The 21388-nt window shown below is 44.4% G+C and overlaps 1 protein-coding gene across 4 annotated transcripts; it reads left to right on the plus strand.

The window, feature by feature from the left end:
• Positions 1 to 328: 328 nt before the first annotated feature.
• On the plus strand, positions 329 to 20903 carry rtn3 (reticulon 3). 4 transcript variants are annotated; one of them, XM_062449722.1, is made up of 9 exons: positions 329 to 607; positions 4510 to 4557; positions 8516 to 11146; positions 15147 to 15354; positions 15817 to 15955; positions 16881 to 16950; positions 17671 to 17717; positions 18196 to 18254; positions 18410 to 20903. In XM_062449722.1, the coding sequence occupies exons 1-9, from the start codon at positions 520 to 522 to the stop codon at positions 18456 to 18458; spliced, it is 3339 nt and encodes a 1112-aa protein (XP_062305706.1). In that variant the 5' UTR covers positions 329 to 519; the 3' UTR covers positions 18459 to 20903. The 4 variants fall into 4 exon arrangements, with proteins under 4 accessions (XP_062305706.1, XP_062305705.1, XP_062305707.1 ...); XM_062449721.1 differs by having other exon boundaries at positions 333 to 607; positions 15799 to 15955; XM_062449723.1 differs by lacking the exon at positions 8516 to 11146 and having other exon boundaries at positions 343 to 607.
• Positions 20904 to 21388: the final 485 nt, after the last annotated feature.

Raw genomic sequence — 21388 nt, forward strand, 5'->3', positions numbered from 1 at the left:
AGCCTATGTTTAAAGCCTTGTCCTTAGCCTAGGCCTAGCCTATATCTGAATCAAATCGTCACAGGTGTAGGCCAACTGGTTTACATAAACTTGCAATAGAACATCAAAAAATTATGACTGTCCTTGTAAGTAAAAGTATATCTCAGTAAATCCAATCCAAAATAAGCTCTGTGTTAAACATAAATCTGTCCGTTTCAAACTATAGGCTACGCTAGCTTGTATATTTGAAAACAACGGTAAATGGTTTGCATGTAAGCCTATAGATAATAGACAGATATCCCTTTAAGGGCGAACGTCAACCTCTCATCCTGATATAGCAATATTTCCTACTGGTCTGTCCCCCTGCTCACATCTACAGCGATTCAGTTCTTGGACGTGTGCGTGAAGGTGTAGCTCGGTGCCACAACGTCCCACTCTTGGGGAATACAAGGATAGTCGGCCGAATAACCAATTTAAAAGGACAACAGCCGATAAGCAGCATACATTCAAGTTTTGTGCAGCTATATCATTTATTGAAAAATGGATCCAATGCAGTCCGCCCAGATATCGTCGTCGCAGGGGTTTGCGGATGGCCAGAACTCTGCTACCAAAGATTCAAAACTATCTGGTAAGAAAAACTGTCTGCGAATTCAGTCAGTCAGCCTGTTTTAAAAAAATGCTAAATGACTAAATGTTTCTGTGAATATTTATTACTGATAACGATGGCCTGAGTAGCATGAAAATGGCACCTCCTGTGTGCCAAACATCAAGAGAATATTTTGTAGACTATATGTCTTTGTTTCGTTTTAAAGATCTTCCTGAAACTTCCTGAACCCCTCTGTGTCAGTTGATTATTGCCTTTTCAGGATTGTGGTTGTCATGCAGAAGTTAGTCCTGTCATTATCAACGAGCCATGCCAAGTCTTAGGCAGTAGTGCTAGTTGACTTGCCATTTCTTGGTGATAAATTGATGCCATGGTAATTAGTCTAGAATTGAATATACAGACAAACAGAAGTGCCTACACGTGAGCATACATTGGTGCCTTGAATTTAATAGGGTAAAAGTTGCTAGTGAAAAATAATTAAAACCACACAGATAATCCGACACACAATTGTCTGTGCAGAGAGTATGTGCTATACCCATGGTAAACAGTTAACCCTAGTCTATATTAGGCTACGGCCTAGAAAAATCCCACCCCCGTACCATAACCTCAAGATGATGATGTTCTGTGAATTCTTTAAGTTTGCTTTCATAGCTCTAGCTTACATCTTTTAAAACAGAAATGCGAACGGAATATGGTGACAATAATTATTCCCTCATAGGACCTCGATCAATTCAGAAAGCTACATGTTGCGGCGACTGTGATCTGCACTGCAGATGCATTGTTACTCGGCAACGGGCAAAGGGAGGATCTCTTAAAGGCGCGTTGCTTTTTTGTGTCGGTGTATCGTTTTACCAAATGGTAAACAAAGCCATGGAAATGGATTACAGAGCATGTCCCAGCATTTCAATTCGATCCTTTTTGCTACAATAATTTGCCGTTTTAAATTGTTTTCCTAACACTTGAATTTATTTTAAGGAGATTAATAAAATGAATTCTAAACGTACCTTGGTCCGTTTTATTCGAGGATAGGCCTACACTATTGTCACTGTAACCAATGTCTGACAGCAACCTTGTTTCAGTTCATAGCTTACTCCCACGTAAACCAGTTGTTAATTGATTGGTGTCATGGCAATTTTGTATGAAAATAGCATTTTAAAACCAACTAAGAAAAATAAAATTAGAACAGTTTTTTCAGATATTCACCCATTGTAAATGTTAAACCTATTATGGTAGCCTCCATAAATGTCCTCTCAGACTTTTTCTTTATCTCCTCTAAAATGGTATCTGCTGACCAACCTGCCAGTAGTCCTGTAATGATTCACTGCGTCACTGCCAGTGTCAGTAGTATAATTTCATATCACAGGCTAGGGATAGCCTAGCAGGTCAGTTAGAACATGGGTACAAGAAGTCCAATACCTTCCCTTGTCATCGTGAGAACAGGTGAAGGCAGAAATTATGTGTTAAGTCATTGTATTGTGTTCTTTAGTTTGTGCCACATCATCTGCCATACCAGTCATCGAAGATGGTCTGGCGAGTCTCTCCTATGTTCTTCTGCACTGAAAGAACCCAGCATGCTTCCATGGCATGCTGAAGAGCCACACTTGTCACCAAGGAAGTGACATTTCAAAATGAATCCAAGAGATCTCAACAGCTTCCTGAAACATGGCATATGATTATTGTGAATATTTTTTCCATCAATTACTTTATTACAATATCCCCCTGAAAGAGTTTGTAATACACAGCGCTTTTTACAAATATGCTATGCATATGGTTTAAGGTGTCAAACCTGTAAGTGTTTGATTTAATGTTGTAAAACGAGTATTTCCTCTCTCCTCACTTCTGCCCAACTGTCTATTTATAGTTTTCCTATTAGGCCAAACCACTGACGGTAAAGCCCAAAGTAGATAGATGGCTTCTGTAGGCACATTGTTAATCAGCATGGCTAATTAAATTTGTATCGACAAATGTTGGCAAAGCTAAATGCTCTGCTGCAATGCTTCTCAGGTTTCACAGTCTATAGACATTTGATCTGAATGTCCACCTATTTTCAGTTTATAGTCAATGTCAAACGCCGCCCCATAAAGTCTAGGCCTATGCTAAATTTGACAAGGACAATCGCTGGTTAAGGTTACATTTGCTACATGCCAAACACAAGACAAATGATCTTATCACGTGTCATTGTTTTTTTGTGAACATGAAAGTGATATTCTCTCGGTCATAGATTTACAGCAGTAACGTCCTCCACAGATCCAGTAGCAACTGTCAGAGGCAAGGGAATTATGTAGACAGTATAGAGCTGTGAGCTTGTAGATCCTGCCCTACCTCGGCCTAGAGTCTGGAGAGAACATGAGGTTCTTTTGGCTCCCTCGCCCTCTTGCTGTGCCTCTCGTTTCTCTCCCTCTCTCTGTGCCTCTCGTTTCTCTCTCTCTGGCAGGCTCGGGAGCTGACTATAAACTGTAAGGTCGCTCATTTGGGCTGAGGCAGCAAACCAGTTCGGGGGTTCAGGTGTCATGTCTCGTCGCTCCCAGGGATAGGACAGAAATGGCTGGCGTGACTGGAATTCCATGTGTCAACCCCCCAGCTACCTCCAGCCTCCCCCACCCCTCCTCCAGTGACCTCCAGCCCCACAGACATGCCAAGCAGTGCTAGAAGTGCAGGAGGCGACACGGTGGCAAAGTGTCTTCACTTCCAGTCCACCCGCCTGATAGTTTTGACACGGAAGACCTGCGGTGTTGAAAACATTAATTGGGATGATGGCATGTTTAACCCTTGTCACAGAGTCACCATCTTCCTCACGAGAGGCATTTTCAGCACCATTTGCTCTTGCACAATGGTGGATGTATAAAGCTAGATAGACAGTCCCTGGCACATCTGTAACATATACAATTGTACTAGTTTGCATTGCATAGTAGACACCAAGTGCAATTTCAAGGATGTTTCTGTGGATGAGCAGATGTCAACAAAAGGGTGAGTGTATTGGTGCTTCGGTTGTGGGAAAATCTGAAGGCGTGTCGTAGTGAGAGTGCGCTTCTGGGCGAGTCTGAGAATTGGAATGCTGCAAAGCGAGGCGGGCGTTTCTCAAGCGGTGCCAACAGCCAGCCCAACCTGCCTGTGTCTGGCTGTGATTCATTCACAGCGACAGCGATTCTTGATCAACCTGCTTAAGGAGTGGACATCACTCACATTGCTCATAAGTTCCTTGGATGTCTGCATGTGGTAAATGTTCAACCGTGAGGCGTGCCAGAAGGCAAAGCAAACATGTGTACCTCAGCCCTACTTCAATATTCATGGAGACTGTTCATGCTCGACAAAGGCTGATATTGTATTCAGGAAGATCACGTGAGGTTCAGAAGTGAGGAAGAAAATGTGTTCACTTGTTAAGGTTACATAATTCCCATCCAGTGAGCGCGATGTGGGTGTCTGGATGGCATCTTTAGTAATTGTGAGAAACATTAAAGACTTAAGTATAAAATGGATACTTAGTCTTACAGTGTTATTGGAAACTATGCTACTCTTTGTGGTAACTGTACATACAGTGCTGTTTGTCTATAGTTTGAATGTAGTCTTGTTATCTGTCTATTCCTTTCTGTCTGTCTTCTACTTTGCTTGCATAGGAAACAATAAGTGCATGGACTGATGTTTAAGTTAATTGGAGTAAAATAATAGAATCTCAGACTTGCATGGACATAAAGGATTTGTCTTTACAGTAGTGCTTGCACAGTAGCTTCGGATAGTTTTGTAAAGTGTAGCGTCTATAGAGTGGATAAGGTTGGATGTCAGAAAGCACTTCTTTAGTTAATGCATAGGACCTCTTTGGTTAATGCATAGAAGGGGGGGAGGGGGCGGGAGAGCGGGTTGTTATGGGGAACGGAGTTACCTGCTGCCATTGCAGGATGTTCATTCTTCTGTCCTTTTTATTTTTTCAGATTCCTTTCTTTCCTCTTCGCCTGTATCTCTCATTCAGTCTCCTCAAGGCAAGTGGATGGTTCTCTTACGCTGCTCGCCTGCTCTGTCCTCTGCTCTCCTCATCCCTCCCCTTGCTTCTCTACCTCTTTCCTTCCTTCCTGCTCGCCTGCCGCAGTAATGCTCTCTCCATCCCTCTTTCTAGTGCCCTACTCTAGAGACTGTACCAAACAAGTGCCAATGGGGCCACAACAAAATCAAACAACCTTTGCCCGCAATCATACCCAGTCCCCTTTCCCCAGACACACCAACCCGATGCAGTTCTCAACCAACCGTCTCTCTCCACCCCTCCCCCGAGAAAACCCATCTGATTTTAAATGCTTACCCATTGCAGCACTAATTGTAACTTAGCAGGCCAGTATAGCTCCTCCCTCTTTCAACAGTGTCTGACTCTCAAATTCTTAAATCGCCAACTGGCAAATAAGACTTTGCTTACCAAGTGGTTCACAGATGAAAGGCCAAACAAAGCCTGAATGCATCAAGGGAAGAGCTTGGGATCATCCTTTTTCCTGTTCCCAATAATTCTCTGATATCCCAGAATCCCTTGTGGCAGGAAATTCACACAATTAATGTGATGGGCCATTTTAAATTATATTTGTATTGATGAGTCTGTCTGGTGTTGGCACTAGCTAGCTTTATCCCTCTTTCCAGATAGGGTATTTAGGTATCAGATGCATGAAGAGCTGTTTACTGGCCGAGCCTCCATCACTGAGCATAACCCCTAAAAAAGAAGCACATTAACATGCATGGTCCGAATGAGCCTGATTATTCATCAGACTCTCTCCGTCTTCTCTAACCCTCTCCTCCCTGCTCTTGAGAATCTTGACAAGACCTACAAATTAAAGTCACAAAACCCCAAGTCCCTACAGATGACAGCAATCTGATCCATTTCAGTCTTTGCTGCCTGCTAGCGAGCACTATTTAGGTCAGCAGCACTCACTGTAGGTCTAAGATAATCCCAAGATTGCCACTTTATTTTAAGAAAGCCGAAGAGAAGTTCAAGTTCACTTTGTGTGTGCGAGAGTAGGAACCTAAAAATGGATCAGGTTGGTGTCCCAGGGGGCACTGTCCTTCGATAGATGCCCCCAAGCAAGTCACCTCCCCTCAACCCCTGTATCTCTGGAAGCCCCCCAGCCTGGTAACATCCAGACCCCCAGGAGGAGCGGCACTGGGAGGGATCATCTACCACTGCTCCAGGGGTCCGAACCATGGACTCCGCTGGCTGCTCGCCTTGCCTTGTGCTCCACACCCTTTGCTAATGGCTTTTTAGGCTTAATGCATGCAAGTCACCCCTGGAGCAGAAAAATAGGTTTTATTTTCATTATTGTTTATTTTCAACCATTGTATATATTTTTTTTACAGCACCATTCCTGATGGTAGCATTAATGATAAAAACATTGTGTGCAGACCTACATTTTTAGCTGGACATTTATACGTTGACTGTACCTATGAGAGGTACTAGTTACACACTCTCTTTGAGACCGTGAGCCAATCACAGAGGCCTTGGTCCCAATCCCTCAACTACTAATTGACTTAACTATTCCTGGCGGAAGTTGATGTGACTCCTGTGACTTAAGGCGTTTGTCATCTATAAAGATTGTTCCTCTGGATTCAATACTCGAGTAATACTAGAAGTGCTATCTCCTGCTGTTGCGCAGTATGGGACATACATTTATTTTCCTTTCTGAGAATTTTGTGGGCAATGAACATTGTCTTAGAAGGCTGTATCTTATCAAGAACAATTTGATTAAGAATAATTAAATTAACTGGTTCCTTCAGTACTTTTCCTCCTAAAGATATCCTTCTTTTGTGTCTTGTTAGTTGCCTTGAAATGACATTTTGGCATAGGCTCTGGGGTTGTCTTTTTGGATAGGGGATTCATAAATGAAAGTGTCCCTTTTTGAAGCCCACGCACTTCAGCACTCTTACTCAACTACAATTACTGCGGAGAGAAGTTTACATAAGAGTCAGATGTGGAAGTATTCTGCAGTGAGGCAATTAACTACCGTTAAAACACGGTTGTTTGATGACTTGCAGTACGACACATTGAAGGGTTTACCAGTTGTTCGGGTCCAGTTCTTAAAGGTTCCAATCAGGAAGTGTATGCTTCAGCGCTCTGTGATACGTGTTCACAGTGGCTTTGTTGGGTTGGAATTTGTTTACTAGCGTAGAGCCAAGATATTACATTGCTTTTGGCTGGATTGAAAGTCCGTTCGTGTGGCCTACTTTGAACAATGCATAATAGCTGGATAGGAGGGGTCCAGACAAAGACAAAGGGCTCTAGTCAGCCGCTGATCTCTGGCAAACAACTGTCCTGTGGGCTTTGCCAGAGTAGCTGGAGGGTCAGGATGACCACAGGGAGAGCACTGGGACTCCCCTTCACATCAACAAAGTTATGAAAAAGTGTTTGTGCAAGCCGTCAGATGTTATCATACGAACAGTAACATTGGAAATGTCCAATGCAACGCCAACGATGTGTCACAAATGTAGCCTTATGTGGTGGAAAAAAAGGCCTATTGTGCAGAAGGAGTAGTTGACCTTCAGATATATTTTGGACAGAGAAGCAACAGCTGCACGTTTGACCCCGCTGATGGACTTTTAGCTCAAACCAGGGGTTAAACCCTGGTCTCAAGTTGCTGGGGGCATTGACTTGCAGAGATGAGGCATGATATATCTGCCAATTCTCCATAGTATTCTCTTAACACCCGGTTTTGGAAATTACTGGGGGACATTTTGACTGCAAAGGATCCTGTGATTACTGGAGCAGTTGCTTGGAACATATTGTGGACTAAGCCACTCGGATGTACAGGGCACAGTGCCATGGCGCTAGGTATGCTGGCTAATAGTTACCAGACATATTCCAATATCACCTCAGCAGCGGCATGAGGAAATAGCGTTGGGTTTGCTTGCTTTGTGATGTGATTGACAGTACAGTGGGATTTATTAGTTAGAGACTAAAGAGCAGGGGGCATGGTCTGGATTTCCCTTCCTGTTATGTTAGTTTTATTATCTGAGTCTTTTAGAAACTCTACTGCTCGCTCGCATCTTCTTGTTAAGTTGGTTAGTTAATTAACGGAAATTGTCAGGTCTTCCTTTTCAAACTGGCATCTGAGGGCGAGGAGTCCTGTACAGTCACGTTCAAATTCTGAATTAAATTAAATTCTTATCTTTAGGTAGTGCAGTGTTTTTATTTGAGGAATGACTCATTCCAGTGCATTAGATGATACTGTGGTTAACTGAATTGTTAATAAATTACGGAATTAATAAGATTGGCTTTGATGCTTTTGAGATTGTGATCAAATCATATGATATGAAATGATAACATCAAAAGAATCTACGTAATTTAGTTCTAACTCTGCGTCTTATTGCACTACTTTAATATTTCTGATCCCTTCTGTACTCGGTGTTGAGTGAAGTGAAGTGAGACCTCCTAAAGAACTCATTGATGTTGCTCTTTTTAGTTCTTATAAAGGATAGAAAGTATTAACCCTTTCATGTTTGGGGTTGGAAATTATTCTGTAGATGTGCTAATGCCAAAGTGTCCTTAGGTTAACAACTGAATGTTATACTGCATTCTATTTTTAGTTCTCTGACAATGTATTATTTAAACTATAGATTATGACTGACATGTCACCTAGTGCACTGGTCTACTGTGATTTACATGGTTTCATACAATTTTGTTTGTTGCCGCTGCTTCATTTAGACCATTCAAGCCATTGTCTTTGTTGCCTCATTGAGTGGTCTTCTCAATGGCAACAATTCCTGGTTAGTTAAGAGCAGCATGCAGACGTCGACACCACCATCCATCAAAGCAATATGACCGTCCCACGCAGTGCATGAGTGCTTGGGCTGCGACTCTCTGGCCTCTGCTGAATAATACTGGACGTGCATGGGAGTTGAGTGTTTTTGTGATTTCTTTATTCCCTCGCCTCCTTCCCCCTCTTTTACTCCCCGCACGGCTAAATGCAGACAAAAGGGTCGTCCTGGGCTCCGACAAGCCCTCGGAAGGTGTGGCCACTTCCCTCCGTTTCCCCTCTCAACCAGGCTCATTCTCTCCTGGTAACTATGGGAGCGAGGGATCGGGGCCGCCCGACGGACAACCGGACTCGCCAATCAAGACATCCCCGGTGTCTGAAAGAATCAAGGCCCTGGAAGCCCTCGCTGCGAAGAAGAGCGAGCCCGAGAACCGAAGCGACGGCGCGCAGCTTCATTTCAAAGAGCGGCATTACGAGAAGTCTCCGACTGAGGCGCCCGCAGAGGCCCCTCCGGTCTTCCAGAAGAAAGTGGGTTCCACTGATCAAGAGTCTCCAGAATCCCCGTTTGAGGTCCTGGGAGATGCACGACAGGGCAGTGAGTTTGAAGATACGGCTGAATGGATGAGGGCCCATTTACCCCCCGTTCCTGACTTTGACGATGCTGTAGACTCACGCAAATGTTCTCTTGTCTCAGGGAAGACCAGTAAGTCGCATGAGATAAAGGGGGCAAATGTAGTCATACCAGATGTACCAGCAGCTTTTGCTGGTGTCCCTGATGCCTTCATGGACTCTCCTGTTGAACCACCCAAACTGAAAGATCAGGATTCGGCCAAGCAGCCCAGCGTTGAAGAGGAGGCTGAATTTGACATGAGCTTTTTACCAACTGCATACATGTGTGACAAACAGAAGAAACCGGACATCCACACTCCTCTAACTGAACCAGACTCTGAGCCTACCCCTTCACCTGCTCCACCGGTCGGTTTTCACTCCCCATCTCCACCTCCCTCCCCCCCCACTGCCTCTGACCCAAAGCAGAAGGTCTCTGAGACCAAGAAGACTCTGTGCGGTGGTGACATGGAGCCTCTGGAAGTGGCAGAAGTGGACAGTTCAGGAGAGTCTGATGACACCGTCATTGAGGATGCAGCTTCCGTCCCTGCCCCTTCTATCCCTGCCCCATCTCCATCAAACCTTCCGACCCCTGCACCTTCAGCCCCCTCTTCTTCATCCCTCTCCACCGAGGAGTCCCAACCAGTGAAACAGGATAAACAGCCAATGCAAGTTCCCACTATTAATGTTATTGAGACAGAAGAGCCAAATTACAGTGATGAAGAGATGGAGATGGAGATTGAGGAGGAAGAGGATGAAAGTTACGAAGTAGTTAAAGACCCAGTCAAAGAGGCACCCACACCCGCTGAACCTCAACCCAAGGTGACCAAAATGGAACCATCCAAAATCCCACCCTTAGAGTCAGAATTTATGGGAGGTTATTCTCCTCCATCCTCTCCCGTTGACTCGGATCCCGAGTACTCACCTCAACACAAGGTCCTCAAACCAGGTTCTGATCAGGCTGAAAGACAGTCAGCTATCGATGATTTACAGCATGCGGCTGTCTCAAAGGGCCCAAGTTCTGATGTCTCACAAACACAACCTGACAAAACACAGACCTCTAAGGAGGCCGATGAAACTTCTTCCACTTTCACTGCGAAACCGTCCATAAAAACGGTAGACGTTGACTTTCCAGACAATGATGATGAGTGGTCAGATGATGCACCAGAAGTCTTGGGTCAGTCTGACTTGGCTAAAGTTGTTGCTCGGGATCTTCCACAAAGCACCACTTCAAAGATGGATGAGAAGCCAAGCGGCGATATAAAACAAGAATACATGGAAACTGTTGCACCTTTGAGATCCACCTTCATGCAGGACGACATGACAGCTAGATATGATAGACAATCATTTGACGATTATGATGCACCACCGGGCTTTGATGACTATGATGACAAGTTGAAAGATTTTGACTATGACACTGTTACTAAGCCCTCAGACCCAACATCTCAGATTCATATCGAAACTCTGCTCCCATTGAACAGTGCTACAACAGAGTTGACAGATATGGAAGAAATCACCTCAATGACTACACAAGAGTCCTTTGTCCACCCAGTGGGTGCTCAACCATCTCATATGGAGTTTCCCAAAGATCCCTATTCGACTTTCCAGAGTGAACCGCAAAGCAGTGTCAAGGAACCAGTGACAGATCTGAAAAAAAAGGATAACGTTGTTCCTGAAGACATGGTCAACAGTGAAACCATCCTTCCACACAAAGTGGTTGCAAAGGCCCAAAAGGACACTAAAGTGGATCACCGTTCACCCGACACGACAAGTGACCCAGAAAGCATAGAGCCTGAATGCTCTGTCTCTGCCGCCACAGACAGCTTTGTGGAGTTTATGAGGGAGTGCCTGAAGTCACAACAGGATGAGGAACCAGAAGACCTCAGTCAGGGTCTCACAACCAAGCATGAACTTCCCAAGACAGGCGCTTCCCAAAATCCTCCTACTATGGTGATGGATCTGGAGCAGGAACGACTCACTATCAGTGCCCTCAAAGATCTGGGGAGCAGTCAGAAGGAAGAGGAAGATCTCCAGTCCCATGTAAAGGCCTCATCAGCCTCCAACCTGGGCAAATCCCAGTCTTCCTTCACCTCAAATCCTATCCCTTCGTCTCCTCAAACCAAGCCTGCTTCTGACAGCAGCTCGTATTCAAAAGAGGTAGAGGCCATCGACCAATGGGTGGCCGAGGCCTACCATCTTGCCGAGCATGTCTTGACAGCAATACTAACCCACTTGTCAGGTAACACGTTTTCCCTCTGGGCTTTATGCCTGCAAACCTTTCACACAAGCACTGTACAAAGACCCCACCCTCCTCTCACTTAATCCTTTTCTCTCACAACTGTAGTTCTGTTCTAGGTGGAAACCAAACCTAACACCTTGCACGTGTTGAAGAATCTTGATAACCCTGTATTATGATGACATTATTACCTTTTTGCTGTGCAAATTGTCATTCATAAATGGTATGGTTGTTAGTTGGCCTGACTAACATTGTTTTCACATTTTACTAAAGGCTCGATGGAAGGTTTCATTCTGCAGCCATTGTGAGAACTCACAAAGGTTGTGTGACCATGCAAGCTGTATATAGTCTAAAGAGATATCCTTGTCTGTGTAATATTAAGATCCAATCCTGCCCTATGTCCTTAAAAGCTTAGCAGTGGATGGATGGAGGTGGGTCGTGGTGGGGTTTATAAACATGGCGTCAGGGTGTCTGCTTGCCATGGCCCTGGAAGTCAGGCTGAACAGTCGATCCCCAGTGTTGGGTTTCTGCTTCGATGCAACTTTCCACAGCACACTGCACTTACAGGAGTCGTTCGTTCCAGAAAGATGACGGTCATTAAAGGGGATTTACTTAACCTTTCACGATGGCCAATCATTAACAACTAATGCATGTGGGATTACACATTACAAGAGCATGATGCACAATTATGCAAAAAGGATGTGATATCTTTGATCCACTAGGCCTCCTCTCATATTTTGTGTGCCAGTATATGGGCTCTGAGACAGTCAGCATCACCTAATTAGCTAGATGTCACAAAGTCTTGTCCCCTTGACCCTCATCGAGTCCAAACTCATCTCTCCCTCCCGCAGAAAAAGTATCTGCCTTGAATACAAATAAAAATTATGATAGTCATCTTATCTAGCAAAAGTTTCAGCTTTTACTTTTGTGTCACAGTTGCTGAGGTTACAACATATGTTACAATGAATGTGACATTTAGCCATTCAGCTCACAGTTTATACTTTTATGGGGGGGGCTAAAAATGCTAATTTGTAGAACTATCCCCAGCCAGGGTAATTCTCACTGCACCCTCAGTGGAAGCCCTCTAACCAGCACACGTTTCCCACCCTGCCCATGCTAACATGAAACCCAAGCTGTGCACACACTGGCTGGTATGCAGACAGAGTAAGGTCTGTTGGCTGTCATAGGCGCTCGTGCACATGCTATAACCTACCCTGGGCAGGGTATGGAGCTGTAGGTTGTAGCTCAGGCAACCAGAAACTAGGTGAAAGTGTTCTTGAGAAATCATGGAGGGACTGACAATGAAGCAATTCAAAAAGAACCCCAATTCTGCTGAAAGAGGCTCTGTCGAAAGCAGACCTACAGACTAGTGCTCATAGAAATGCTGAATGTGTCATGTATGTGTTTAGCAATCTTCTTGTGTAAATGCATTTTTTTTCTTTTGATTTGCCCTGTTTTGAGTTTAAACCTGACAGTCTTAAATGATTGTCTTCAGATGTGAACCCTCTGTGCTGTTTTAGTCGTTCTCTCCACTGCTGCTTCAAAACTCACTAGGTTATTGGGCGGGTTATGCCTGGCTAGGTGAGTTTATTTAAGAGGGTGTAGGCTAAATGTTTGAGATGACTGATCTCAATTGTTAACTTGCTGTAGTACTCGTTTCTGCTCTAAGGAGCCAAGACAAAGATGATCAGGATCACACCTAATGGTGAAACAATGGTCCTCCTGATACAGAATCATTTGCCGGCAGAGAAGGCTTTCAATGCATCTTGTTAGTTAGAAATCCTACACTTGACTGCCGGGCCTTTAAAGATTAGTTCAAATCAGGCAGTCCCATTTGTTGTGAAAGACTTATGTTAATCTTCTATGTATGTGTGTGTGTGTGTGTGTGTGTGTGTGTTGACTTGAGGAGGAAGGCTGGGGTTAGTAGCGGATCATGTGAATACTAAAACGGGACTTATCCAGCCATGTCTATGTTTACAAATCACAATGGCAATTGACTCTGCTAATGAAGCTGTATGAGGGTTAATCTTTTGCTGAAGTAAAAAATAAATAAACAGAAAAGCTATGCCGAAATAGGTTCACACACAAATAGATTAGGGTCCACACTTACACATTCAGGCATATACACATACACACACAGAGGCATACACATGCATACACTTTGTTAGAGCGAGCGGTGCTTGTACCTTTAAGAGCTGCTCACTGCACAGCGAGGTAGAAAGCAGGCCACTGCGGCTCCTCTACCACTGGGACCCGCCACAGCTAGATCTAGGGCCTGTAATGCAGCTCGGGAGAGAGGGGAGGGAGGGAGCAATAATGGAGAACCTCCTCCCTGTGGGTACCAGCAAAGCATTCTGGGAGGGACACAGACCCCTGCAGTGTTGGGTGTGAAAACCCCGTTCATGCTGTCATAGTCGCCTCAGCATGTAGCATCAGGAACAATGGAGCACTCTCTCTCCGACCACAGTTGCTAGTGCTGCTGAACTGTCTGTCAAGAGGAATGCTTTTTAAACATGTTTTTCAACCCTATTTTAGCAGTAGGCTTTATTGGCTGCCTGCTTAGCTGTAGACTGCTGGTTTCAGTAATGTTTTCTAAAATTAAAGTAACAAAAAAAGCAGTGAAAAATTAAACTGGTGAATAATCAATAGTTTAACATTATTCAAAGCCTTTATCTGCTGTCTCTACAGTAGAAATATTTCTGTATGTGAGTAGTCAATGTTTCCCTAATGGTTTCCTAATTAAGCTCCGACAATACAGTCATGTCAAACAAACATACCCTATTACTTACTGCTTTAACAGGATGGATAATAATGATTTTTTAAATGTTCTTCATCTATACTTCATGGTCTCATAAAGATGAATACTTTTACAGTATACACACATTAGGAATAGATACATTCCTACTACTGGTCTGTATGGCTTGGCCTCAGAGCAGCTGTCTACAAGCTGCTAGCATATGGTGAAGGGAGTCCTAGCTGCCCTATTTTGACAGAACTCGCCTGCGGTCTGTGTCATACTGGATCTCCTGTGTGTTTCTGTCCAGAAGATTCGGCGTGCGAGCGAGGCCTCCTCTGGCTCCTCTGGCCCGTGCTCTGTGTATCTGAGCGTGAGTCACATAGTAGTTGGGTAATGGTGGGCGAGCCAACACTGCCAGGCACCTCCCACCCCTACAGCTAGACTCGGCCTGACTCTTAAAATGTTTGCTCATGTTCTTTGTACCCAGGCCTGTGTGTGTGTGTGTGTGTGTGTTGTAGTTTGTATGTTCATGTTTTTCTGTGCGTTTGTGTGGTATCACAAGGGTTGAATGTTTTGGGCAGAAGAGAAAGGAGGGAGAAGGGGAGAGAGAGGGGAAGGTGGGTGTTTCTGTTTCAATCTGTAAGCACATTTCTTGGTCAGCTGCCCAGGCTGCCACTTTACTCTCCAAAACGTTGAAAAGCCCCGTAAAGAAAACATTTTTTTAAAGCAAGGGAAAAGGGGAAAAAACAGTTGCCAGTTGTGGGTTATGAGCCGTGCTCCTGTATTCCATCTGCAAGCCACAATCCTCAGCCCCCCGGACACGGGGAGCAAATACAGAAGATATATTCTTTTAAATGCATTGAATGCTTTTTACATGCAGTACAGGAGGATAGGCCATTTAAAGAGCACGGCATTACGTAATCATACAAGATAGAGAGTATCAGTTATGCATGTGTGGGTCCATATAGACACCAACATGCAAAAGCTATTCTGAGCCGTAAGAAGCCAGAGGGGGACACTGCGTGATGCATCAGTTATTATTTACAGTCCATGATTTTCTGATTAATCTGAATGTTTGTGGTCATTTCAATGATTAAGGTGATTTCTTCCTACCTTTTCTCTCTCCCAAATTCTTTACTTCACTTTGCGCACACACACACACACACACACAATCTGTCTCTCCTCATCCTTCCGCCACACACACCTCTCCCTCCCTCCATCCCTCCCTCGCCTGTCTCTCTTCCTCCTCCCCTCCCCCCCTCACAGTGAAGGATCTGGTGCACTGGCGAGACCCCAAGAAGTCGGGCGTGGTGTTTGGCCTGTCCATGCTGCTGCTGCTGTCCCTGGCTGCGTTCAGCGTCATCAGCGTGGTGTCCTACCTGCTGCTGGCCCTGCTCTGCGTCACCATCACCTTCCGCATCTACAAGTCCGTCGTCCAGGCCGTCCAGAAGTCCGGTGATGGACACCCCTTCAAGTAAGAAGCAAATACTTGCTCGTTCGCCCACCTTCACCTCCCTGGCCCCTTCTGTCATGTTAGGGCCTGACACAACCCCCCCCCCATGCCTCAGTGAATCTCCTTGTATTAGTTTTATTAATAGAACAACCTTTATGGTTGAACCAGAGCCGGAGGGTCTTGTTCCAGCACACAGACCAGGCTAGTCACATACACTTAGGACCCCCTGAACCTGAATCTGTGCCTAAAAACACATGAAAGAAGAAAAAAGGAAAAAGTCACATTTTGAATAAGTGTTCGAATGAGGGAGTATCCAATTTTTCCAGATTTGAAATAGACTTTCAGCTTTAGTGATTGGCACTCAGAAAGCTTAGATTGGAATCCAATGAAACCAGAGTGTTCGTTTTAGTGCCTGGCGTTAGCAACTAGCAGGCGGTTCGCTCGATATGTGTTCACCCTGGGTAGCTCGGTCTCTCTCCTCAGGTCCCTGATGGATAAGGACTTAAGCATTCCCCCAGAGACCTTCCGCAAGAACGTCGACGTGAGCCTGAGCTACATCAACCGAGGCCTGAAGCAGTTGAGCCGCCTCTTCCTGGTGGAGGACCTCGTGGACTCCCTGAAGGTACGCGCGCGCACGCACGCACGCACACAACATAAATATCCTTGCGGACAGTTGCAAGGAAGTCCCACACGAACACCACCCAACACCTGTTCATACATTCCCTGTGTCTACCCTCTCCTCTACTCCCCCCTCCCTTGCCTTCTTTTTATACATCTCTCTCATGGACACGCACACAGACACTGCGCCATAATAAGCCTTTTCGTCACCTCCGGGTCGTATAGTATCTAAAGCAGCCTTATAATGCACCGTGGATTGGCCGGGATCTATTGGAATGTGCATCATGTGACTCTGAAAAACGATCACGGGATGACATGCTTGTCTGCATCACTGCGGACACAAGTTCTACAGACCTTGGGATTAGCACAAGCAGCCGTCGTAGCTTGCTGACCCAGAATCTTGCCAGCTCTCTACTGAGAGAGGATGGGCGATGGGGAGGGGAGGAAGGATGCAATGGGAGGAGAAAGAGGGGGGGCTACCACTTAATGATAGCCTGAGCTAACCAGACACACCAGCCAATGAGATCAAGAGGACTGTGGATCCCAGGAGCAGCCAAGTGACACTAACACTCTATCTCTGTAGAGAAGCTCTTCTGACCTCATATAAATCACATCCTCCCTAACATCCTCCCCACCCCCATCACCCCACTAAGCCCCATATACTCCTGACTCAAGTCATATAGAGCATTTAACAAACCTCAGCATCACGTGATTGAACTTGATGCTGATCGTAGTGCTGCTAACAACTCGCCTAAGAACATTTTTGATGAGAGCTTGTTTTACGGTGAAAGGATCCTTGTTCAGCTGAAGGATGTGTACATACCAAACGCTTTAGATTCTGCGTGCACGCCCCTCCTCCTCCCTCCAGGAGACCCTGGGCACCCCGTGCTCTAACTAGACCCTGACCCAGTCTTGTCCGTCTTCCCCAGCTGGCTGTCGTGATGTGGCTGTTCACCTACGTGGGAGCCGTCTTCAACGGAATCACCATCCTTATCCTGGGTAAGATGCCAGCAATCCCTTTAAAAAAAAAAATCACACATCCCCAATGATAAGAACGCACAGTGCATATCAGGTGTTTGAAGTCTCTGTTGTGTCGAGTAGGAAGTCAGGTCCTTCCTCTGGATTGGATTTCTGTATTTGCTACATGTAAACAGTTCACACCCATGTCAGTCTACCGAGGGCAGAGAGGCACACAGGAGAGACGGCTGGTGCCCTGAAGGGGTGTGGCTCGCTGGATGGATCCGTGTTCGCATCCTTCCTAGAAATGTTTTGATACAACCGCACGAGACACTAGGCGGGGATAGTGTGGGGGGCCAATTATGTCAGAAGCACCACGCCATAATTGATTCATGTGGTCTCCCCCATGTGACATGTAAGCAACTCAATAGCCCATATTTAACATCTTCTTCATTCTATATTGTATCCTGTTTCTTTAAACTCCCTGTTACAACTTTGCTAAATTCTATAAAAAGCTAAATCAGTCAAAGGCCTCTGGGTATTGTAGGCTTGTCATGCATGTTAAGGCTAGCTGTAGCTGTGTCATTTAAGTGGGCTGGCAAGATGGAAGATCTGAATTGAATTTAGGCTCGGGGGGGGAGGGAGGGAGGGAGAGTCACTAACAGCCAAGGCTATCATGTCTAATGTGTTTAAAAGATTCCTAACTGAATCCTCAATGTCGTCTGAATGTTTTTCTGACGTTTTCCAACCTTCCTCTTTCAGCGGACATCCTCCTCTTCAGCGTGCCCCCCGTCTACGAGAAGAACAAGGTGGGTCTCTCCTCTGACACAGCGGGGACATGGATGCATCCTTCCTCTGACACAGCCTCCATCCGGCCCTGACTCACCCTGAAATGTTACGTGTGACTGATGAATCCAAGTTTCGTAATGAGGCCATTGCAGTGTTTAGTAATAGGTCACAGTTGGGAATTCTATTGGCGTTGGGGCTACCTGAAGACTTTTTTAGTCCTATCTGTGGCTTGCAGATTGGTATGTAAAGATGTCCTGCAGTATCTACGATTTTGGCCTGGCAACTGACTGAAGTCATCAGAATCAGAACCAGTCATGACCCCAAGTCTTGGAGTAACAATATGACATTGTTCTATTTCAGTCATAACAGATCTGCTATTGACCCAGACAAGCTCACTCTGCCTCTGCTCCTCTCTCCCCCTCTATCTCTCCCCCTCTCTCCCCCCCCCCCTCTCTCTCCCTTCCTCTCCCTCGCTCTTTCGTTCTCTCTTTCCTTCAGACTCAGATTGATCAGTACATTGATCTCGCACGCACTCAAGTCAACACCACAATTGCTAAGTAAGTGATCTCAAACTGTGTACTCAGTGCACTTTCAAAATATTGCACATGCTGTTGGTCATGTGCGTATCAACACACATAATTTCAAAGGTTAGTAGTCAGGTGTTACCAGACATATTTAATCGGTACTAAATGATTGATCTCTGTTCTTTCAGGTTGCAAGAGAAACTACCTGGCGCTGGGAAGCGTAGCAAAGCTGAATGATCGACCTGGCCAATCATCTCCTTTATTACCACCTTCATCATCGTCATCAACACTTCCTAATATGAAAGCCCTCCCCTTCCCTTCCCCCTCCTCTCCTCCTGATCCTCCTCACCCCATTCACACCAAACCCTCCTCCCCCCTCCTCCCTCCTGCACAGAATCAGCCAGTAGGTACATGATCTCCCAGCTACTCAATACTCAGTGTAAACCGCGCGGCTTAACTACAAGCATTACAAAGAATAACCGCAGCTGCATCTACAGGAAACACCTCGCTAGCGGAGGAAGTGATGTAACAAAGTGACCAGATGCCTGTTGTGATGGCGCGGCCACAGTAAAGATCGAGTCAGGGTCAATGTGAACTAGACTGAATCTATGACCTGGTTTGTAGTGTCCAGAAGGAGGAAGGTGGACTATAGACTGTTAGGATGGGCGTTTGTCTCGCAAAAGCAAAAGTCTGTACTTTTAACCATACCTTTCGCTGAAAGCAAGTACAAAAATACATATTGAAAAGCAAAAAATAAATAAAAATACGTAACGTTTTTGGTGTAATTGTGGCAAGCATTTTCCTGCTCACTCTTTAAGGCATTTGTATGGAGAGAAAAAAGAGGTTCGTTTTGACGGATACTTCTGGAGTTTCTGATCCCTGGCCTCTTAAGTTTTGTTTCAGTTCACCTTAAAAGGCACTTATGTATGTATGTTTCTGCAATGCACTGAACATTTAGTTTTTGAAATTTAATTTAAAAAAAGAGGATTAGAACACTGAACCAGCTGTGATAATTTGGTCTAGTTCACCCTGTTAGATTTTCATTCAAAGATGTTTTATGTGTATATATAAATACAGTAAGACTCACCCTGCCGTAGGGAACAAGTTAGCTTGCTTTTTATATATAAATGGAACCCCTCACCCTGACATTAGTCATTACTTGTTTGTTACATCTGTTCATACCAACTCAATGTTGAAGTCTCACAACTCTGTAAATTACGATGATTACTATTATTATTACTATTCTTGGTATTATTATTATGATTATTACTTAATAGAATTGCCGCTTTGATTCCCCATTTGCTTCATTAAAGCTTCATAAGAGCTTTATAACGCTTCATAATGTAACATTATGTCTTGAGGAAGACCTCTTGGGGAATAGCTGGATTTGAGGTCAAACACTGTTCTCATTCTGAAGGTAGCTGGAAGTAGAGCAGAGAACACAGAGGAAGGAAGGTTCTGGAAAAGGTGTTTGTTTGTATCTTCTTTAGATGCCATGATGCGCATGTCATTGCATAAGCTGGAAACAAGATTCTTACCCCTTAAATAGGCTGTAACATATTCCTAACCCATTTTAATGTTTAAGATTATTACTATTTGTGGTTTCTTCAATGGTGTCTTGAGTTTAAATATAAAACCATGGTCATCTATTCTAGGGCTACTGTTACAACTGTAATTGCAACGTCGTTTTGAAACTGATTTCTATAGAAGCATCTAAAAGTGAGATTTGCATACTGTTTCATCTCTTGTTGGAATCACCCATGTTACTAGGCCCAAAGCAAGCAAGCAATCATCGAAGGATCATTTTAACACAAGATCGATCAACTCGATGATGCATAGATTGCCTCTCAATGCAGAACTGACTACTACAACTACTACTATTCAAATGTCTCCAAACTGCTGAATGTTTTCCCCGCAATATGACATAATAGAACATTCCTCCCCATGAATGCTAACCACAGTGTGACATTGAGGCAAGGTTGTATTTCAGTGGTCAGAGTAGAATCACAGATGTATAGCAACAATGCCTGGTTTCCTTGTACATGTCTGTGTTAAACCTTGTGACTGGACACGGAATCCACCATTTTACTGGTGTACAAAGTCAACTTAAGCCCCTACACTCAACACTGTGTGTTTGTTTTCACTCACACACTCACTCAGTTGAAGGTATACAAAGTCTGTGAGCCACAGTGCCCCTTGTGACACCAGGCTTCTGGAACATCCAGTCACCATGACCTCATGTGTGGCCCTCTAGAGGGTTTGTTCCTGCAGTCAGGCTTTCATGGGTGCGCTCCACCTTTCAGTTAAACCTTTACAACAAAGGCAATGCACCTACCTATGTTCAGAATAAACTGCAAAAAAAAAAAAGTAATATACTATATAAATCTACATGCACATTTCAAAACTAGTTTCTCTTTGAAGCATGTGGCTTTTTTTGTTTATCTTTATATCTTAGGGAGGGGGTGTGTCAGGAGTCCTTTTCTCTTTGGGCATTTTTTGTTTTGCTTTTGACTATTGGTAACTAGATGTGTTAACTAACACCTGAGCTATGTTTGTTAGCCTTGGATTTAGTTCTCGAGTTTGGGAAAAAATGTTACGGAAAAAAAAAGAGAGAAATGTCCAAAAAACAATGTGGTCCCTGTACTGATGTCAACGTGGAGTTAATAAAAACATGTCAAAGGATTCTGCTGTGTGGGCTCTTTCCTTTGGCGGTTTTCAGACTTTCGATCAGAAAGAATATTACCAGGCCTCAACCACAGCCCCCTCAGATTATATTTTGAATCATGATTGAATGGCATCTTAGCATTAGAAGAGTCCAATGTTTGCCGTCGGTCGGGGAATTGTGTTTTTGGTGAGGGGATTATACCAATTTGAGGCCAGACCTCTTATTTTAGAATAACAACTGTTTTCAGGGCAGACTCACCCCTGTGCGTATCATATAGGTTTGTCAGTGTAATGATGTTCCTGTGGCATACCTGATAATCAGTCAGTAGACTTTTAATTTTGATATTTATTACAAGGATCATGAAAGAGAGAATGCATATTTCAACATATTTGCCTTGAAATGCAAGAAGAGGGTATTAGAAAATAAAAACAGAAGCAGATAAATGAACTAAGAGAACAGAGACCGTTTTTTTATGTAAGATAAGGGCCAGTGACCTCACCAA

Source organism: Osmerus eperlanus, chromosome 23 (assembly GCF_963692335.1).
Source record: "Osmerus eperlanus chromosome 23, fOsmEpe2.1, whole genome shotgun sequence".
Taxonomy (NCBI): Eukaryota; Metazoa; Chordata; class Actinopteri; order Osmeriformes; family Osmeridae; genus Osmerus; species Osmerus eperlanus.

Coding starts and splice junctions, on each gene's coding strand:
- rtn3 (XM_062449721.1), top strand. CDS start 520: ATGGATCCAATGCAGTCCGCCCAGATATCGTCGTCGCAGGGGTTTGCG. Junction 15,956..16,880: donor ACCTCGTGGACTCCCTGAAG/GTACGCGCGCGC, acceptor CGTCTTCCCCAG/CTGGCTGTCGTGATGTGGCT. Junction 17,718..18,195: donor CCGTCTACGAGAAGAACAAG/GTGGGTCTCTCC, acceptor TCTTTCCTTCAG/ACTCAGATTGATCAGTACAT.